At 46.9% G+C, this 18,918-nt stretch overlaps 3 protein-coding genes across 3 annotated transcripts; 1 reads left to right on the plus strand and 2 right to left on the minus strand.

Moving 5' to 3' along the window:
* The first annotated feature begins 14,853 nt into the window (after nucleotides 1–14,853).
* Nucleotides 14,854–16,016, plus strand: F5J12DRAFT_805428 (uncharacterized protein). Its single transcript, XM_051744544.1, has 2 exons — nucleotides 14,854–15,572; nucleotides 15,632–16,016. Exons 1-2 carry the CDS (start codon nucleotides 15,124–15,126, stop codon nucleotides 15,948–15,950), a joined length of 768 nt encoding a protein of 255 aa, XP_051603482.1. The 5' UTR covers nucleotides 14,854–15,123; the 3' UTR covers nucleotides 15,951–16,016.
* On the minus strand, nucleotides 16,017–17,535 carry F5J12DRAFT_805432 (uncharacterized protein). The gene is made up of 5 exons (XM_051744545.1): nucleotides 17,129–17,535; nucleotides 17,037–17,073; nucleotides 16,869–16,982; nucleotides 16,110–16,812; nucleotides 16,017–16,048 (listed from the first exon to the last, which is right to left on the minus strand). Exons 1-4 carry the CDS (start codon nucleotides 17,311–17,313, stop codon nucleotides 16,318–16,320), a joined length of 831 nt encoding a protein of 276 aa, XP_051603483.1. The 5' UTR covers nucleotides 17,314–17,535; the 3' UTR covers nucleotides 16,017–16,048; nucleotides 16,110–16,317.
* F5J12DRAFT_805433 (RlpA-like double-psi beta-barrel-protein domain-containing protein-containing protein) lies at nucleotides 17,536–18,912 on the minus strand. The gene is made up of 4 exons (XM_051744546.1): nucleotides 18,468–18,912; nucleotides 18,387–18,407; nucleotides 18,244–18,327; nucleotides 17,536–18,194 (listed from the first exon to the last, which is right to left on the minus strand). Exons 1-4 carry the CDS (start codon nucleotides 18,852–18,854, stop codon nucleotides 17,763–17,765), a joined length of 924 nt encoding a protein of 307 aa, XP_051603484.1. The 5' UTR covers nucleotides 18,855–18,912; the 3' UTR covers nucleotides 17,536–17,762.
* Nucleotides 18,913–18,918: the final 6 nt, after the last annotated feature.

Consider the following 18,918-nt stretch of genomic DNA (forward strand, 5'->3'; position numbering starts at 1 on the left):
AGCAGTTGTTTTAGTAGAATGAGATTATCCTTCGCAATTCTGTTGGCTGTCTAGCCATTATTGTCTTTTTCTCACTCTTAAATAAGGGTTGAATATACGATGCAGCACAAGTGGTCAATTAAAATGGAAATATAAAATGACATCATATGTACTGTGGAGGAGTAAAATGATAGATGGCCTCATTCACCCTGCTGTCCTATCTGCCCTTGTCTCATCTGCCAGAGGCCCCAAGAGATTGATGAGATTGTCACCCAATGCTTGTCCATATACCCAAATATGCAAAGCCTCCAGCTTGCAAGCCATCCTGTCCAGCATCTGCATGGTTTCATCCTGTTGTATTTGGAAATCATACATTCAATCCTTGTAGTATTGGTGGTGGGCCTCAGCATTGCAGAGTTGACATTCCAAATCTTCAATTCACTCTTTGATTGTGTTGGACATTTGCAACACCTCAGTGATTGGGGCACAGACAAGTGACAGTGTGCTGGGAGTTGCAGTGGTTGTGAGTTGGAGGGGTGCTGCTGTTGTTGATGGGTGGGTGTCTGCTTTGAATACAAGGGTTAACCATGATAATTAGCATAAATGTAGAGTGATTAAACATACCTGCTGCTGTAGATCCCCCTACCTCCTGCACAATGGATGGGCCAGCCTCAATGATTGAATCCACTTGTACAGCACCTGGGATTGGGTGGGAATCCCTGTGTTTGAATGAAGGAATATGAATCTCTAAATAAAATTTGGGCCAGCATAAATACATGAAATTGTGAACATACTGAGTGAAGATCCCTTGGGGATCATCTCTCCCTGGTTGGAGGGCCCAACCCCAGTGTTGATGGCTTTGGAAGCCATTGAAACATGTCACTTTGGGGGACATTCCTTTGGGCTTTGGGATTCTTGGGCCTCCATCATTGGGGACAGACTTTGAGCTTGCTTTTTCCCCCTGGCTTGCGATGGATTCTGTCTAGTTGGAGCAGCAATCCCACCTTTGGCATGGCTACATTGAATTTTGCAACTGTTGCATGGGAAGCAGGACTTCCCAGGGTTCTTGTAGCATTGGACCTTGCATCTGTGGCACAACTCACAGGAATGGGGGTTGGGGGAAGGCATCCTTCTGGCAGCTATGGCAGCACAACCATATAGTCCATCTGATGGTGGATGAGGCTTGTGTTTCGATTGGCCTTGAGTGGGAACATCTTTGTCATCATTGGTTTCCGCTGTTGCCTTCCTAGAGCAGGATCAATGTCTGGATCAATGGGATGTCATTTTTGTGGCAGCTTTGTGCTTCTGCCTGCCTCACACTGGTTCTTCCTCATCATCCTCCTTCTCTGGCACCTCATCTTTGCCCTCATCATCCACCTCCATCCTGTGAGAGCTCTCCACTATCATTTGCTCCACCTCTGCCTTGGTCACTTTCCATTTTCCTTTGTCACTCATAGGCATTTCAGTCTCTTGAGCAGGTGGTGTTGGTGTTGGCACCACACAGGGCATAGGGAGGCCCAACCAGTGGTAGTTGTATTGATGCTTGACAATGTCAAGCCACTTGTGGTTGGCAATGTTGGTTTTGGAAGGGGATAGGGCAGTCTTCCACTCAGGCCATGGGTGCTCAATCGAGCTGAGGTCTTCATGCCACTTTAAGAACATGTCAACACCAATGAGGGTCATCAGAATCTCATCTGTCCTAGCAATGAGGTTGCGCACAGTGTCCTGAATGCATCAGTTAGTGAAAAAAATGTGATGATGCTATGATGCACTAGTTCATCATTTATCACCTTGATGGCACCTCTCCACTTCACAATCTTGTCCACCTTTCCCAGCTTGCTGCTTTCCACAATATCCTTGAAGTAAATTTGAAGGATGTGGTTGGCTGCAGCATCAAGCTCAGGCAATTTCTTGAAGAGCTTGTGAGACAATGACAATGACATGTTTCTGATGATGAGATGATGGAGTAGTTTGATGGTGATTGGAGAGTGGAAGAGTCAGAGGTTAAAGACAGATGATGAGATATGTGGATGTTGCATTTTTTATCCCACCTATGAATGATTCCCATGGCATGATGGCAATACCAGTACAAGTCAATAATCCTGAATGCATATATGAAGCAGAGGCTCAGATAAAAATATGATGCATTGTTCTGGAATAGCATTGCTGTTTGTTTTGTGTGTTTCCTGTCTGCTCCAATGGCAGAGCCTGGCTCACAGCTACATAGACCAGTGCCTGAGATTCCAACTAAATAGGCAAATCATCCAACATGAAACACAATTTATAGTGGGAAATTCAGATACTCTATAGTGTGAGAGGTTCCACTTTCTTCATTTCTTGTCTTCCTGGGCCTGTCTTATATTGTGACAGGGGGATAACCCAATTATGGATAGGCCCATCTTATGCAGTGCCAAGGGTTTGTAATCCTGTGATGGATGGATCAGCCTGTCTTATGTTGTAACACTGGTTTTTGTTTTCCCTTATCTGCTGCCTGAGAATACCATGGATGGGCTTGTCCTTATGTAGATCCCTTTGATCTCCCTTTCTGCTGCCTGAGAATGCCTTACATGGACCATCCTTATGTAGATAGCTTGGATCTCCCTTTCTGCTGCCTAAGAATACCATACACGGACTTGTCCTTATGTTGTGATGCTATTAGATGATATTACTGATGGGCCCATCCACATGTTGTGACAATATAAACAATACTACTGAAGGGCCCATCCTTATGTTGTGACGCTATTAAACAGCATTAGTGATGGGCCTGTCTTTATGTTTCGACAGGGTACATCTTACTGGGGCTGGGCCCACCCATATGTTGTGACAATATAAATAATACTACTGAAGGGCCTGTCCATATGTTGTGATGCTATACATGAGATTACTGACAGGCCCATCTTTATGTTTCATCAGAGGTACATCTTACTGTGGACAGGCCCATCCATATGTTGTGACTCTATTAAATGATATTAGTGACAGGCCCATCTTTATGTTTTGACAGGGTACATCTTACTGAGGCTGGGCCTGCCCATATGTTGTGACAATATAAATAATACTACTGAAGGGCCTGTCCATATGTTGTGATGCTATGCATGAGATTACTGATGGGCCCATCTTTATGTTGTGACAATATAAATAATATTACTGAAGGGCCCATCCATATGTTGTGACTCTATTAAATGATACTAGTGATGGGCCCATCTTTATGTTTCAACAGGGTACATCTTACTGGGGCCAGGCCCACCCATATGTTGTGACAATATAAATAATACTACTGAAGGGCCTGTCCATATGTTGTGATGCTATACATGAGATTACTGATGGGCCCATCTTTATGTTTTGTCAGAGGTACATCTCACTGTGGATGGGCCTGTCCATATGTTGTGACTCTATTAAATGATATTAGTGACAGGCCCATCTTTATGTTTCAACAGGGTACATCTTACTGGGGCTGGGCCCACCTATATGTTGTGACAATATAAATAATACTACTGAAGGGCCCATCCATATGTTGTGATGCTATACATGAGATTATTGATGGGCCCATCTTTATGTCTCATCAGAGGTACATCTTACTGTGGACAGGCCCATCCATATGTTGCATAATACTACTGACAGGCCTGACCTTATGCTGTGACTCTATTAAATGATACTAGTGATGGGCCCATCTTTATGTTTCAACAGTGGTACATCTTACTGTCCACAGGCCTGTCTTTATGTTGCGACAGGGGTACAGTTTGTTATGAATGGGCCTGTCTAGATGTTGTGACACCATAAATGATATTACTCCCAGGCCCATCCATATGTTGCCAACTTTGTATTCTAATCATAGACAGGCCTGTCCTTATGTTGCAACCCTCTCCATGTTATGATAGGCAGGCCTGCCTTGATGTTGCAACAGGGGTGTAACCTACCAGGACAGGCCCATCCATGTCTTACAGCAACTCAGTATACCTAATTGGTCACAGGCCCATCTAAATGTTTCAACATCCTTACCCACTGCAGGCCCCCCCATATGTTGTGGTAATGCACTTACAGGCCCATACATATGTTGCTCTCACTTTAGTCCCTTGGGCCTGTCCATGCGTACTGGCTAATCTATTTAGGCAGGCCCATCTTGGGGTCTATATAAGTGTTGGTGTTTTGGTGCACAGGCTGCCCATGTGTTGTGACTGTTATGCCCAAGTGCGGTGACTTCTTCAAATGGAATAGGCATGAAGTGCGCGAGGTGGGAGACTACAGGCCAAACTTGTCATAACCCCTATGGCTGAGTTATCGCAGTAATCCGACAGAGGTTCTGTCTGCTGGTGAGTCCCTAAGGTTGTTCACACGGAGAGAGAACAAGGATAGAGTGAAGGGATGAAGCTCAGTTGCAAGCTATTGAAAAACTGCAGATACAGGACGAAGTATGCAGGATTATATACTCCTAAGTACGAGTACCGTAGCAGTCATGACAGACATGTTGTGAGTCAAAGTGAGGTTCAGTGGTGAAAACCAACCAAAACCAACACAAAAGACAATGAAAGCAAGTGGTGGTGTGCCTATGTGGTACCTAGATGGTAGAACCTGTTCTTTGGGAGGGTTTTTGCAAGCTACAACACTCAAAGATGAGTGCTGAGGGTTGGGGGTGCTCCTGACGAAGAGGGAGCAAGAATGTGATAGAAAGCGATAGGGTAGACTGCTGTCAGCCTACAGAAGGATGGATGGTGACTTAATTTGATGTCCTAAGCTGTACTGAGCTCAGGGAGGGCTTGGAGCGAAGTATATGGATGATAGATGATGATAAGTGAAGTAGATGATAGCTAGACCCTTAATAAAGTCTCAACTATCAAAGCTGATGAATGATTTACTGAGAGATGATAAATTGCGAGCAAGAGGGGCTCTCTGATGTCTTCTTTTTTTTTTTTGCTACCTAAGTACAGTGACTTATATACAGTACAGGGGCATTGCCTATGGAAAACAAGGTGCAAACACTTGGTAAGTGATTGGTAACTGATGAGTAAGGAATGTAAGTGATGGGTAATCATCTTGGAAAGCATTGGTAAGCATTGGTAAGGATAAGTAAGCCAAAAAGTGAAGAATCAGTAAGCAAAGTCAAAAGATTGGTAAGTATTGGCAATAGGTGAGTCAAAGACAGTCAGAATGTCACAGTATGAGTCAAGCAATGTCAGGAACTGGGAAAGTGCACTGGAATCACATTAGGGGGAGGCTGTGCATGTCACATCTCGAAGAGATCACTTCTAGGCCAAAGTGGGATGACAGAGAGGCAGCGCTGATCTGATGCCAATATAGTACATCCAAAAGCAGACAGGGTGAGTCAGATGTCAACAGGGGTCAAGCTTTGGGGGTCTGTGGGGTGACAGGAGCATAGGGGATCGCAACTTTCCCCCCCAAACCATCCTCTCAGTGAAGCAAATAAAAACTTCATGAATGAGGCTCTGTTGGAAGAGAGGATGAAGGGGGAGCGTCTTCTGCTGTATCTTGCAACAAGGAGGCAAGATGTGCATCATACTCATCATGGATGCGATCAGGGAGAGTGGAGAACAGTAGATTATACTGTAGCTGTTGCAATTTTGGAAGAATGATGGACAAGACTGGTATGAAGACATTGCAGGGGGCAGGGAGGAAGGATCCATATGCTTCTTGGACTGGAGAGACTGAAACGACCACATAAGACCTTTCCAAGCAAATGACAGACCTGAGGTGACCAAAGAATGTCCTCCTGGAGGTCATACTGACAAAAAGAACATGCTGTCCAAGCTGGATGGGCTGAGAGGGGGCAGATGAGGGTGGGATGTACCAGGACACTTCAGGATGGAAGCTGGTAGGAACTCCTGGTAGATATATGTAGCCATGGTCCCTAGCAAAGGGGACAAGCGAAACGACTGATGTGGAGGCAGCCATATCAGAAGAATTAGCAAAATGAGCGTCTTTTGGAGGGAGTGCTGTAGAGACGTGTGGAGTGCGCAAATCCTTTCCAATCTTGGAAGGTAGGATCGCATGGCTGAGCACTACAAGCGAGTGTGGGAATGGTTTTGGTGTCTGCAGAATTGGTGGAGATACATCAAAAACCAGAATGCCATACATGGGCGCTTAAGAATTTTATTGGCGCTTAACCTGCCTCCTCCTTTTTCTTTGGCATTGACAACTTGTTCTTGTGCAAGGGATGACTGCTGACATTGCTGGCTGTCCTTCTTCGCATGAGGGCTATGGTCTTCACCTCCATTCATCAGCTACATCCATGTCCACCTCACCAAACACCTTTGGTGTGTGACAGCGTCGCGACACATATCCACAATAATCAACAATCCCATCAGTCAAATAAATAAGAGTCATACGGTGTCAAAGATGGGGGTAGGGAGGCAACAAAGGCTATACCAGCTGGTGCAATCAATGTGCAGCGAGGAGCCTGACACCGGAGCTATAGTACAACATGTGAGCAATATAAACAAGTCATAAAGGTGAGAAATGAACAAGTCATCCATCAGAGAGGGTGATGAAGTACCAGATCACAATGGCAATGCAGTCTTGACAGGTATTGGAAATACCTTGACAGCGGGAGATCCGAACGTTCCTTGGAGCATTCAAGCCCCTAGGATGGTGACAATTATGAGGGACGCAATGAGGCACATGATGCACATGACCGTGAGAAGTCAAAAAAGGAAGGACCCCTGATGGAGGCGTAACATCACCCCCCCTCTAAGGTCCTCAGACCCTTGAGGATGGCCCAGAAGAGGTATTGGTGGGACGAGCAGATAGGGGTCTGCGAGTAGTGTAAATGCAGGAGCGTGTTCGAGAGGCAATGGGTGACAAAGGTGATGGAGTCAGTAGTTCTTTGAGGGCTGGAGTAAAGCGGGAGCCACGTCCATTGTGGCAAGACCAATGTCCCAGGTAACAGCATTGGTAGCAGGCGTGTTGATACAGGACATGGTCAGGCAGGACAGGGGACTGGCCTCCAAGGTAGAACCGAAGTTGATCAGAAGGGATGGGGACGAAGGGAGTTGCAGGGAGAGGATCGGTGGTGTGGATGGCATTATGGTAGTTCTTGTGAATACCAGCCCACAATGCATCCTGCAGTAAGACCTCCCAAGTGGAGTTGTGAGTCCCAGTACCCAGACGACCACCAACCTCTTTAAACAAGTCTCCTGAGTTGGCATACCCTAATTCAACAGAACACCAATATTTTTCCTTTTCCTGATCTGCAGGTTCTTCTTTTAATTTTTCCAAGGCCAATGGTTCCTCTTGCCTTGGTTTGATCCAATCAAGGATCTGAGAGGCAGGTGGTGCCAGGAACTCCCCTATCTGTTGTTGCCTTAAATGGTGGAATGCTCCTCCAGTAACTGCCTTGGTAAGATCTGCCGAAGCCTTCTCGAGCATGTCGATCATGATAACCTCTGAAAGAGGGGCCATTCCAGAGAGCTTCCGAGTGCGGATCTTTGATACCAGCCCATTTACTACATCTGACACTCGGTAGACTTGAGACAACAGCCCAAAATATGCAACCTGTTCTGATGAGCACCTGTCAATGTCATCCCCATCGTGGAAGACATCAAGTGCCCTAACAATGTCCAGGTAGTCAGCTGCTGAGATTGGTAATCTTTGCTGGTCAATCCTGGCAGCGGTGGTGCTTGCAAGGAGGTCAAGGGCTGTGTGTTGAGCACTGTTGGAGTAGGTGGTAAAGGCGGTGCGTAGGTTGGCAGATTCAGGAGCATTGGTGCTACCGGAGGGGGCTGCTGGATTATTGGGGTCATCGTCAACTCACACTTTACCCTTTCCCTTGTGGTTACTGTCCTCACTGGGGGGGACTCTGGCCTTTGGGACAGGGGCACGTCTGACTGAGAACCCCATGAGTGGACGCAGTCTAAGTGTCCTGGCAACAGGGGGCAGGCGATAGTGGACAGGGTTGAGAGATGGGCGAAGAGAACCTGGAGACATAAAAACCGGTGGGGGATGGCAAGGAAGGGGCATAGACAGTGATGGGAGGGATCCTGTCATTGTTGGTGTCGTAAACGGATTCTGAGGGGATGGGGAGGTCGGCATAGTTGTTCTCAGTGTTGACAGAACATGGGGAATCCATTTAATTTTGAAGGTGTTGGGCAAGTTTGTATTGGTCGAGCACTTCAGAGGCATGCTCTTTTATGTGTTCTTCGGGCTCCCACATGTTGGACAAATGCGGGAAACCCTTCCACTTAATCAAATACCTTCATTTTCCCCTACAACCATCAACCTTGTGATTGAGGACTGCCTCGACCTCCCACTCAATCTCATCATCCACTAATTTGGGTAGAGGGGCTGCAGGCACAGCACCATAAGTTTCATTTTCAGTAAAAGGATAGATCCGGGATGTGTGGAACACAGGATGTACCTTCCACGTTGGTGGAAGGTCCAATCAGAAAGCGACTGGTGACACAACCTGAGTCACCTCAAAAGGCCTGAGACGTCAGGGCGCAATCTTGTCACATTGATTTTTGATGCAAAGATGCCTGGTATCCAGGAGAACCTTATCTCCTACCTTGGGTGCAACATAGGACCCCTTTGAGCGTGAACACATCAGGTCCTGTGCTTTCTTGTGTGCAAGGATCGTGACATCTTGACTTGAAGCCAGACGTTCTAGCCTTTCATCCATGGAAGGGACCGGGGTGAGCTGGACTTTGGGGTATGGAGAAGGGTCATATCTGAGGGGAAGCAAAAAGGGAGTCATTTGATGGACCGAATGTACCCATGCGTTGTGAGTGAACTCAGTGGAAGGTAACTTTGATGCCCATGAGTTCAGAAACTCTGAACAATAGAGTTGCAGGTAACCTTCTACCTCTTGGTTTACACATTTGCTCTCTCCATTAGTCTGTGGGTGGTATCCGGAGGATAGCTTTGCCTTGACCCCTATCGCCTTGTACAACTCCTTCATGAAGGAAGATGCAAACTGCAGGCCTCAATCTGAGATTACTGACTCCAGAACTCCATATCGGGAATAGATGAATTGATGGAAAAGCCAGGCGAGTCTGATGGAGTCAATAGTCTTATGGCATGGTATGAAAAGCACAGCCTTCGTCAGTCCTTGATCGACAACCATGAGAATTGTGTTGTATTTTTGTTCTCCCAAGATGGGGAGATCTGTGATGAGATCCATAGAGATTTGTTGGAATGGGAACACGACCCTTGGGGGCATCATGTGGCATAACTGGCAGAGTTGGAGGGTGAGTCACCACTTTGGTGGTTTGGCACACCGGACATCCTGCAACATAAGCCTTGATATCTCTTCCCATACCTTCCCACCACACCTCTTTTCCCATCTTTGCAAACATTGCCTTCTGTCCTGGGTGGCCAGAGGACTCGTGGTCATGATATGTTCACATGCAGTGGTGGCGATGATCGGGGGGGATATAGAGATGCATGGTTCCAAATCGTTTTGTGCCATCTTCTGCCATAGTAACATTACCTTTTGGTTCCAGGCCTGCCAAGTCCTTTGACATGTTGTTCTTGACTGCGCTCGTACAGGTCCACAGAAATCACATAAACTCCCCTGGCTCCTTTGTTTATTTCCTCATAAGGGCGAGCATCAGGCAGCCTATTCCCCTTTGATGTTTCCTCAACTGGGCGGGAATATGGCTTGGAGTTTGATTTGGAATGCAAAATCCATGTTGGTAAACATCCAACGTGGCATAGATGGTTGATTTTAAGTTGTTTTTGTAGTTTTGTAATGGAAAAAGATGGGGAAATGAGGCAAACTTGGGGATTTACCCCCTCCGAAAGCCAAAGGTTTGGGGGGAGAATTGTGGCCACTGGGGCGGGTTCTTTGGCCTTGCTTTTACAAGAGAGAGTATTGGCCAGAACCTGTAGTCAGCCAGCCTGCCAAGAGAAACAAATTGGATAGGACTGCACAGTGGCAGCCCAACAAGCTTGATGGGGTGTGAGCTGTTGCAGCTCACGATAATATTCCAAGTTCTTATGGTTGGTGAAGACCACAGTCGGTTCGATGGGGGAGAGGAGATAAGGCTGGAAAGCCTTTAGAGCCCTGATGACAGCGAGCATTTCCAGATCATAGACCTGATAGTGCTGCTCAGCGCTGACGAGGGATTGCAAGAGGTATGAGCAGGGGTGCCACTCATTGTCAGCTCCTTTCTGGGCAAGTACCACACCAGTTCCGAGCTTGGACACGTCTGTGAAAAGTGCGAAGGGCTTGGCAAAGTCAGGAATGGTGAGGACCAGAGTGGAGCATAACAAAGATTTTAGCTTGGTGAATGCGGCATCACGTTCTGGAGTCCATTGATAGGACACCGCTTTCTTCATGAGGTTGTGGAGAGGGTGTGCGATGCTTGAAAAGGAAGGGATGAATTTTTGGTAGAAATTACAGAATCCAAGGAATCTGCAAAGTCCCGTAAGATTATCAGGGACCTCCCAGGTACTGATGGTGTTGGTCTTCATCGGCGAAGTCTCCAAGCGCCCCTTTCCTATGATCATTCCTAAGAATTCGATTTCTTCAGCCTCGAAGACACATTTGCTGATCTTGAGGCATAGTCCTTCCTTTTCACAGATCTTCAAGAACTCACAAACCCAAGTTCGAAGTTCCTCTTTTGTCCTGGCATGAATAGCCACATTGTCCATATACCCTACTTGCTTCCCTCGCTGGGATTCAAAGGTTCGGTCCATATAACACTGAAAAGATGGTGGTGAGTTGCACTGCCCAAAAAACATTACCGTGGGTTCAAACAACCCACTGAGGCATAATAAATGCCCCTTTCCACTCATCTCCTTCACAGATGCGAAGATTAGTAAAACCCCAATGAATGTTGAACTTGGCATAGTATTTGGATTTGACCAATTCATTGAAAAGAGCTTGGGCATTCAGCAAAGGATGGGCATCTTGGATTGTAAAGGAGTTCAAGTAACAGTAGTCTTGGATTAGCTGTTTCTTTCCATCCTTCTTTGTCACAAAGAACACCAGCACTGCTTGAGGTGAGGTCAATGGCCAAATCTTCTTACACTTGAGATTTTCTTCAAGAAATTTGTCCAATACTTTCAGTTCATCCGGGGACATCAGATAGATGGCCACCTTCTTTGGTTTGAAGTTATCCTGCAACCTAATCTCATGATCAAGTCTGGGTCGGTGATGTGGCAATGGGATGTCTTTTTCTGAGAACACTTTGGTGAATTCTTGATATTCCTTCGGAAGTTTTACTTCCTCCTTAGTCGAGGATAAGGCAGCCTCGAGTTCTGTGGATAAGGTTGTTTTATTGATACTTACTGGTTCCTTCACGGAACCATCATCGTTGAATTTTACCACATATCCTTCGTAAGATGGTACAAGGTCCTTGATAAAAATGTCAGTTTCTCTGTTTGGTACATACCCATCATCCCAACAAGTTATTTTGCTTGTCTCCCAGTTCATCCTTGGTTTGAACTGTCAAAGGAAAGGCATTCCCAGCAGGATATGTTCTTTCCCTACCAGAGGGCCAACGTAGCATTTGATGCATACAACCCTATTCTTGATGATGATTCAAATAGAAACTTTTCTTGTGACCCATTCGACGTCTTTTCCAGTGAAGGAAGTGGTTTTGAACTTGGACTTGATGTGATACATTGGTATCTGCAAGCTTTGAACGATTCGCTCTGAGATGAGCGAATACTTCGGCGCCTGAGTTGACACAGGCCATTACTCCTGCCATAAAATCTGGCAAAAAGATTCTTCCCAATGGTGATCTGATATGCATAGTTGATTCATTGTCTATAGAAGTACATTTAGCAGATAATACAGATGCAGGACCAACCTTAGGAGTATCAGTGGTCCCCTTCAAAAATCCACTCCATAAGCCTTCTTCTCCTCATCCATTGCAAGGCAATCTCCCATATATGCTGTCTTCGTCCTGTCAGCAGACAACACTGACCCGTATACTGGGAAGATCTTTGCTTTTGAGGGATTTACAGTCACACTTGTAGTGACCTTTCTTACCACATTCGAAGCAGGTAATTTCGGAGTTTGAACATCTAATGTTCCATTTTCATTTGTCAACATCCATCACATCAGGATCTTGGGAACCTCCACGGTAATGAATGAATTTGCATTCATACCAAGATTCCTTCCCTTCAAGGATATGTTTGGTGGCAATTGCAGTTCTGGCTTCTCCCGTGCACTGTATCCACTCAATGATGGTGGTAGGGGCGCGTCCTGAATTAAGAACCCAATCACAATATTCTTTATTCAATCCTTTTCCGAAGAAGATCCCTGCTTCACATGATTCTTCTTTCAGTTGAGCCTTGTTGACAAGCCTGGTAAACTCGGCGATGTATGCCTCAAGTTCTCATTTGCCTTGTGAGATATCAGAAAGGTGTAGGATAGCGAGCATGGTTTGATCGCCAGATTCAAAAGTAGCTTTGAGACATTCCATGAACCTCTGGAAGGTGTCTGTGTAGTAGATTGTACCATCGAGAAGCTTGTTTTCGTTCTGGTAATTTTTGGCAAATGAGACTGCAGCGCCTTTCGTCATATAGGTGAGGGCGAACAAAATCTTGAGGGATTCCATGTTATAGACATGCTTGTTCAGGTTCAAATAACCTTCAACCTGTGTAACCCAGGTCTGAAGCCCATTGTGACTTCCATTGTATTCACTGGGACGCCCAACATTAAACTCCCTTCCTCCATTGGGTGGGCGGCAATCATACGAATTGTCAGGATCGGCTGGGGCCTTACCCTTACTGGACCCTCCGATGGGGACCTCTTGGGGAATTACCTTTCCAAAGTTCCTGGCATACCAAGTTTGTAATGCCAAGTCCATAGGTGTTCCTGTTGGGAACAGATCGCTCGACTGGCCACCGGCTATTTTGCACCAGTCTTCTGCCAAAGAGCGCCTTTGTTCTTCCAACTTCTGCTTCAGTTCCTCTTCAGAGAAAACCTTCATCAGCATCTCAGGGACTGACTCTCCATGACCAAGTGTCATGGACATAATGGGTAACTTGTGTGCTTCTTGTTCTTCCTTGAGGACTGATCTGAAAGAAGTATCAGACTTCTGATCATCTTCTTCTTCTGAACTAAGTGCGACTTCCGAATCCCTAAAATGGGATAGATACGATAAATGGGGATTAGAGGCGGTAGCCGAGGGTCCTAGTCTTCCAAGCAGGATAGGCGGTAGCGGTGGGTTTCTACCAAGCCCTAGCGGGTTTGTACGAGGAGGGACAGGAGGTCTTGACTTCTGTGGGTTAGACACTTTAACGAGAAGTGATAACAAAGGCTGAGGGAGGATTTATTTCTCGAAAGAAACCTGTCAGCATAGAGGGATGTATATTGGTGCACGAGTGACTTTACATGTAGGGAGACACAAGCGCTGACTCTAGGGAGGCAATCTATTAAAGCCTAGTGGCTGCCTGTAGAGCGGTGGACTTGATTGAGGGTAGAAGGATGCTTCTCAATTTTGTTATCGACCTTGTTGGTCGAGTCAAGGAGTGGGGGAAAGGCAAGTTAGTCTTTACACTGAGGGAGACCAACAAGCTGTGGAGAGATTTAACGTTGGTTTGTTGAAGTTCAGTAACCAGGGACGAGTAGACTTTTCACAAAGAGGTCGACAAGTCCCAAAAGCTGCGTGGAGTTTTTCGATTTTGTTATGCCCAAGCATGGTGACTTCTTCAAATGGAATAGGCACAAAGTGCATGAGGTGGGAGACTACGGGCTGAACTTGTCATAACCCCTATGGCTGAGTTATCGCAATAATCCAACAGAGGTTCTGTCTGCTGGTGAGTCCCTAAGGTTGTTCACACAGAGAGAGAACAAGGATAGAGTGAAGGGATGAAGCTCAGTTGCAAGCTATCGAAAAACTGCAGATACAGGATGAAGTACATAGGATTATATACTCCTAAGTACGAGTACAGTAGCAGTCATGGACGCATATCCACAATAATCAACAATCCCATCAGTCAAATAAATAAGAGTCATACTGGTGTCAAAGATGGGGGTAGGGAGGCAACAAAGGCTATACCAGCTGGCACAATCAATGTGCAGCAAGGAGCCTGACACCAGAGCTATAGTACAACATGTGAGCAATATAAACAAGTCATAAAGGTGAGAAATGAACAAGTCATCCATCAGAGAGGGCGATGAAGTACCAGATCACAATGGCAATGCAGTCTTGACAGGTATTGGAAATACCTTGACAGTGGGAGATCCAAACATTCCTTGGAGCATTTGAGCCCCTAGGATGGCGACAATTACGAGGGACATGACGAGGCATGTGATGCATGTGACCACGAGAAGTCGAAAAAGGAAGGACCCCTGACAGAGGTGTAACACCTTCTTGTTGTGGCCCACTGGTCTCTCAGTCAAAGTAGATGATAATGATGGGGGTAAGTTGCCTGAGTTTTTGTCACTGAAAAGAATCCTGCAGTTAGCAGGATGGCTAAGAAGCCACTGGACAAGTATTTCAGTATGAGGAGTATCCCAATTGATGTTTTTTGGCTGGGTACTTTCCATCAAGGAGTCAGCCACCAGCTGCTTGTTGGATGCTGGGCCCTTCCCTTTACTCCCACTCCCAGGTACTTGTGAGGACAATCCACCACCAGTAGTCACAGTTACAGAAGGCCTTCCTCAACGAGCTTGTCCACTTGATGAAGCCATGGGTTTTGATAAGAGTGACTGCAGCCAAGCAGACCTGTCAAGGGTGTCATTGATAGGAAGGCATGATTTTCAAACTCCATCATGGCATTGCTCTCGAATTTGCCACTTCCAGAGTGCTTCCAGAGTGCTTCCAAAGCCACCTTGAACACCACTATTGTCTATATTCAGATCTCACCCACATGGGATTATTTGGACATGTTACTCAGAAATCATCTAGTCGGATTTTGCTCAGACTAATGGTTATATCTTACAAAAAAAATCTAAGGTCGGATTATCTACATTTAAAGAATCTGATTATCCCCCCCGCTAAAATTTCGTTTCCGCAGTGAATGCAGGAGTGCCCCTCAGAAATTCTCGGTCCGTGAAGGCGCCAGTGGCAAAAGGCGTGTGAAATTAGGGGGCCCCCCAGCTTGCCACTTCGTTGCTTGCAACCAAACTAAACCGACGCTTCTCGTCTGGATTACTCTGACAAGGTGGAACCCGGTAGTTTTCCGAACCCTAGCATTCGTCATTGACATCTCCCACAGTTCCTCGTTTGCGACGCAATGTCTAGCCATGTTTCGAGCGAGATTTGCGGGGGGGGCCACTTCTCTAGAGTAGAGAAGATCTCCTTTCCGCATTCTCTGGTTGTTGATGAAGATGCGTACGAAGTTTATAGTGAATACAGCGACTCCGACACTGAGTTCATACTGCTTGGCGGTCCCGCTTCTGCTACGAGATCCCATGCTGTCCACGGTACAAAGTACTCAGAGGTAGAGCGGCTTTCTACCGTTTTAGGCGAGCTCTCCATAGACAGTTCCGCTGCTGTTGTCCATGGCTTGAACGCGCCCGTCGAAGACGACGTGAAGAAGTCTAAGCGGGCACTCAAGCGCAAGCGTCAGAATGCCGCGCGGAAGGCTAGACGCAGAGCGCAAAGGGAACAAGCAAAACTCACTTCTCACCCTGAGACGGCGGGAGTCTCTTCTTATAAGGAGGCATATGCACTTATCTCGAGGCAAGTATCACAGAAGTGTCACCTGTTCCTAGAGAGTAGCCTCACCTGACGCCACCAAGGTACATTGCTAATCCTCAGGACCCGGGTAACGACGACCTACTTCTCTTACAAGCCCTCATCATCGAGTTGGGCGTCCGCTCACCTGACGACTTGCCGTCCACTCTGACTTCTGCACGTAAGCTGCTTAAATCGGAGGTACACATCAACATCAAAGAGTACGTGGCTATGCGCGATAAAGGCCAAAAGGCCCTACAACAAATTATGCACCCGTCTAAGGTTTCGCTGCGGAGACAGATACAGGAGACTGGGAATAGAGCGTCTCTGAAATGGGTCAAGAAACGGGGCTTGCAGGTCTTGCTCGTCCTGGTCTTCGGATGAACTTGTGTAACCAAGTGCACTTTTTATGAATGTTGGCATCCATACTTGTAAAGAAATGTAAATTATAAAACGTTTTCAATCTCCGGGTTGGTAGTAAACTGATAATTGTGCAAGTAACTAAGCTGCCAGTGCAAAGGAATACCAGTACCATGCACCCACTTGGTCAGCTAATAGGGGTATATGACAAGAGTCGTTTACGAAACAGCAGCGACAGTTGTCTACAGTAGTAGATCGAAAGGCAAATAAACTTAAGAGTTAGAGGAACGTCCTACAACGTCATTTGAGCCAAGGATAGATTAAAGTTAGAAGACGCAATCGATACCGCACAGTGCAACAAAAAGGAACAACAGTGCGTTATGTCATTTATTTACGAGGAATCCTTGGAAGCAAAAAGCAGCACACCGAAGTCAACGAGCACATTATTCAGTGCGTTTAAGACGCTTGAGGCGCCGGGTGCTGGGGTTGCTGAGGTCGGAATGGCCAGCCCGCTAGCCACGGTATTCACCGACGTTGGGGTAGTCGACGTTGCGTCCGTAGTTGTAGGAATCGCTGACGTAGACGACGTCGTGGTCGGCGGAGGAGTACTTGAAGTAGTTGTGGATGGAGTGGGAGACCACGTAGTAGTGGGCATGTCTGTAGTTGTCGGGGTCCACTGAGGGGTAGAAGAAGTCGTGGGAGTCCACTCTGGCGCAGTGGTAGTAGGAGTCCACTGCGGGGTAGAGGATGTGGTGGTGTCGCCACCACCGCTGCTGCTGCCATCATTGAACCACCAGGTACCATACAGCACGCCCTCAGACTCGGCGGCAAAGAAGTCAAACAAGCCAGTGGAGAAATCTAGACCGCCCCATGGGCAACCCATACACTAAAACAACATGTCACTTAGCAACTATCCGCAGGTGGTGAAAGTCGGAGGGTTACCTCGTCCATAATAGTTGCCTGTGTAGTTTTCCCGCCGTAAGAGATAGTGATAGACTGGAAACAGTAAGGACCGGGATAACCGCTGCCGTATTGTTCGACATTGAGTGCCACGATCTGTGATCATTTGATGGTCAAGATACCAGCTAGTCGAAGAAAAGAAAAACTCACGAAATCAGTGGGCACATTAGTTTGACCACAAGCACCCCTAGCATAGGACAAAGGTTACACTTTCAACAATGTGAGGCACGTCAAATACTTACAGGCCGACATCATAGAAAGTAAAACGAGCATTCGTGAATGTCTGCCGTTTGTGGAGATCGACATCAGCACGAGCACGCTTAGCAACTTCCTGATGACGCCTGCTCCAATACGGTGCGTGTCCGTTGGCTGTGGCTGCGAGAGAAGCCACGAGGAACAATAAACCGCAAAGGGGGGAGAACCACATGACTACTGGACGGGAGTGGGTGCGTAGACACCGAAATAAAAGGATCGTAGTACACAAGAGAGCGACTGCTGTAGCAGAGTACAGCGTTCGTGTTGGAGGGTATATACGCAGTGGTATAGTCTTGAAGGAGAGACAAGAAAAACGTCGCTTGCCAACGGGTGACTTGGATATTTTGACATGGCTGCGGCTAATAATCCAACTGGCACCGCGACCCCGGTAACAAGCACAGGCATCAAAAGCATCAATTAGCGAAATAAAACTAGGGACCAACCAGGGTAACCAGCTAGGACTATGTGATAGATGATAGTATAGCACCGCATCCACCTTGCAAGAATAAGGACGTTTAAACAAGATATATGGGTATACGTAGTAATCTGATTTGGAATCTAAGCATTGTCCTTTTTTTCTGCCGTCTACGGGAACCAATACTTTCGAACGACTGAGACCATTCACTGGTCCTCACATGCAACCAAAAGCCCGCCCAAGCTCAACAGAGTCAAGTTGAGATCATTAAGGACCGAGCTGGCAGAAACCTCTGTGCCACTTGGCGCCGGAGTTTCGGCGACGAGGGCGTTCGACGTCGTGGTAGTCGCCACCGTTGACGTAGCAGCACTGGTTGTCGTTGGTGTAGTCGAGGTGCTAGAGGTTGTCGGTGTCGTAGATGTGGTAGTTGGCAGCCACGTTGTCGTGGGGACCTGCAACGTCGTGGTAGGTATCGAAACTTGCCAAGTGGTCGTCGGTTGAGGAGCAGGAGTAGAAGTGGTAGGGGAAGAACCTGAGCCAAAGTTCCACGTGCCATACAAAACTCCCGCCGACAGATCGGAGAAGAAGGTGAACAGACCCTGCGAGAAATCAAGACCCTCATCCGGACATCCGGGGCACTTGATCATGAATTAGTCTAAATGTCCAGAAGATTCCGCGAAAACTAACCTCATCCATGATCTGGGCCTGCGCCGTCTTCCCATTCACGGTAATAGTGATCATCTGGAAGCAGTACTGGCCCCCACCGTATTGCTAAAGCCGCCCATTTCAATTTACTTTCCCTTCCGATCCGTGGTGGTATGGTAACTTACTTGTGAATTAAGCGCCACGATCTATCAGTAGAAGGAAAGGGTGTCAGTAGGGCAAAGGCTGGTGGATAGTTCGTAACGTACGAAGTCACTGGGTACATTAGTCTGACCACAGGCGCCCAGACCAACAGCGTAGTACGTGAATCGTGCGTTGTCAAAGCGTTTCCAGACCTTCATGTCTCCCGGGGCGCGCACAGCGAGGTCATCGTGGTGATGCCTGGGGTGAAATCTTTTGCCAAGGTGTTCGTGACCAAGAGTGACGGAGCAGATGGAAAACAAGACGGAAAGAACGACCGAAAGTTTAGTAAAGATTTGCATTGTACCAATCGACCGGGTAGAGAGCGTGTGGATATAAAACCTTGCAAAGCAAACTTGGTGTGTAAAGAGCGGCTTGTCTAAGTTTTGTGAAAAGGACGAGGCAGAAAAACGAAGCAGGGAGGGCGTGGGCAACAGTGGGCAGCCTGTTTTCATTCAAGGCAACCTTTGCGGGCCTGCCCAGCCAATGTGCCTCGGCTATGGATGGGTGACTAGACCA

The sequence above is a fragment of the Pisolithus orientalis genome (assembly GCF_024613125.1).
Source record: "Pisolithus orientalis strain OTSU chromosome Unknown F5J12scaffold_4, whole genome shotgun sequence".
Taxonomy (NCBI): domain Eukaryota; kingdom Fungi; phylum Basidiomycota; class Agaricomycetes; order Boletales; family Pisolithaceae; genus Pisolithus; species Pisolithus orientalis.

What these genes read in the sequence shown, in the direction of transcription:
- F5J12DRAFT_805432 (XM_051744545.1), bottom strand. Translation starts at nt 17,313, where the DNA reads ATGTGGTTCTCCCCCCTTTGCGGTTTATTGTTCCTCGTGGCTTCTCTC. An exon ending in CTAATGTGCCCACTGATTTC is followed by an intron (nt 16,983 to 17,036) that starts GTGAGTTTTTCT and finishes AAATGATCACAG; the next exon opens with ATCGTGGCACTCAATGTCGA. An exon ending in AGGCAACTATTATGGACGAG is followed by an intron (nt 16,813 to 16,868) that starts GTAACCCTCCGA and finishes ATGTTGTTTTAG; the next exon opens with TGTATGGGTTGCCCATGGGG.
- F5J12DRAFT_805428 (XM_051744544.1), top strand. Translation starts at nt 15,124, where the DNA reads ATGTCTAGCCATGTTTCGAGCGAGATTTGCGGGGGGGGCCACTTCTCT. An exon ending in GCATATGCACTTATCTCGAG is followed by an intron (nt 15,573 to 15,631) that starts GCAAGTATCACA and finishes GACGCCACCAAG; the next exon opens with GTACATTGCTAATCCTCAGG.
- F5J12DRAFT_805433 (XM_051744546.1), bottom strand. Translation starts at nt 18,854, where the DNA reads ATGAAAACAGGCTGCCCACTGTTGCCCACGCCCTCCCTGCTTCGTTTT. An exon ending in TCGTGGCGCTTAATTCACAA is followed by an intron (nt 18,328 to 18,386) that starts GTAAGTTACCAT and finishes GGGCGGCTTTAG; the next exon opens with CAATACGGTGGGGGCCAGTA. An exon ending in AGGCCCAGATCATGGATGAG is followed by an intron (nt 18,195 to 18,243) that starts GTTAGTTTTCGC and finishes TTCATGATCAAG; the next exon opens with TGCCCCGGATGTCCGGATGA.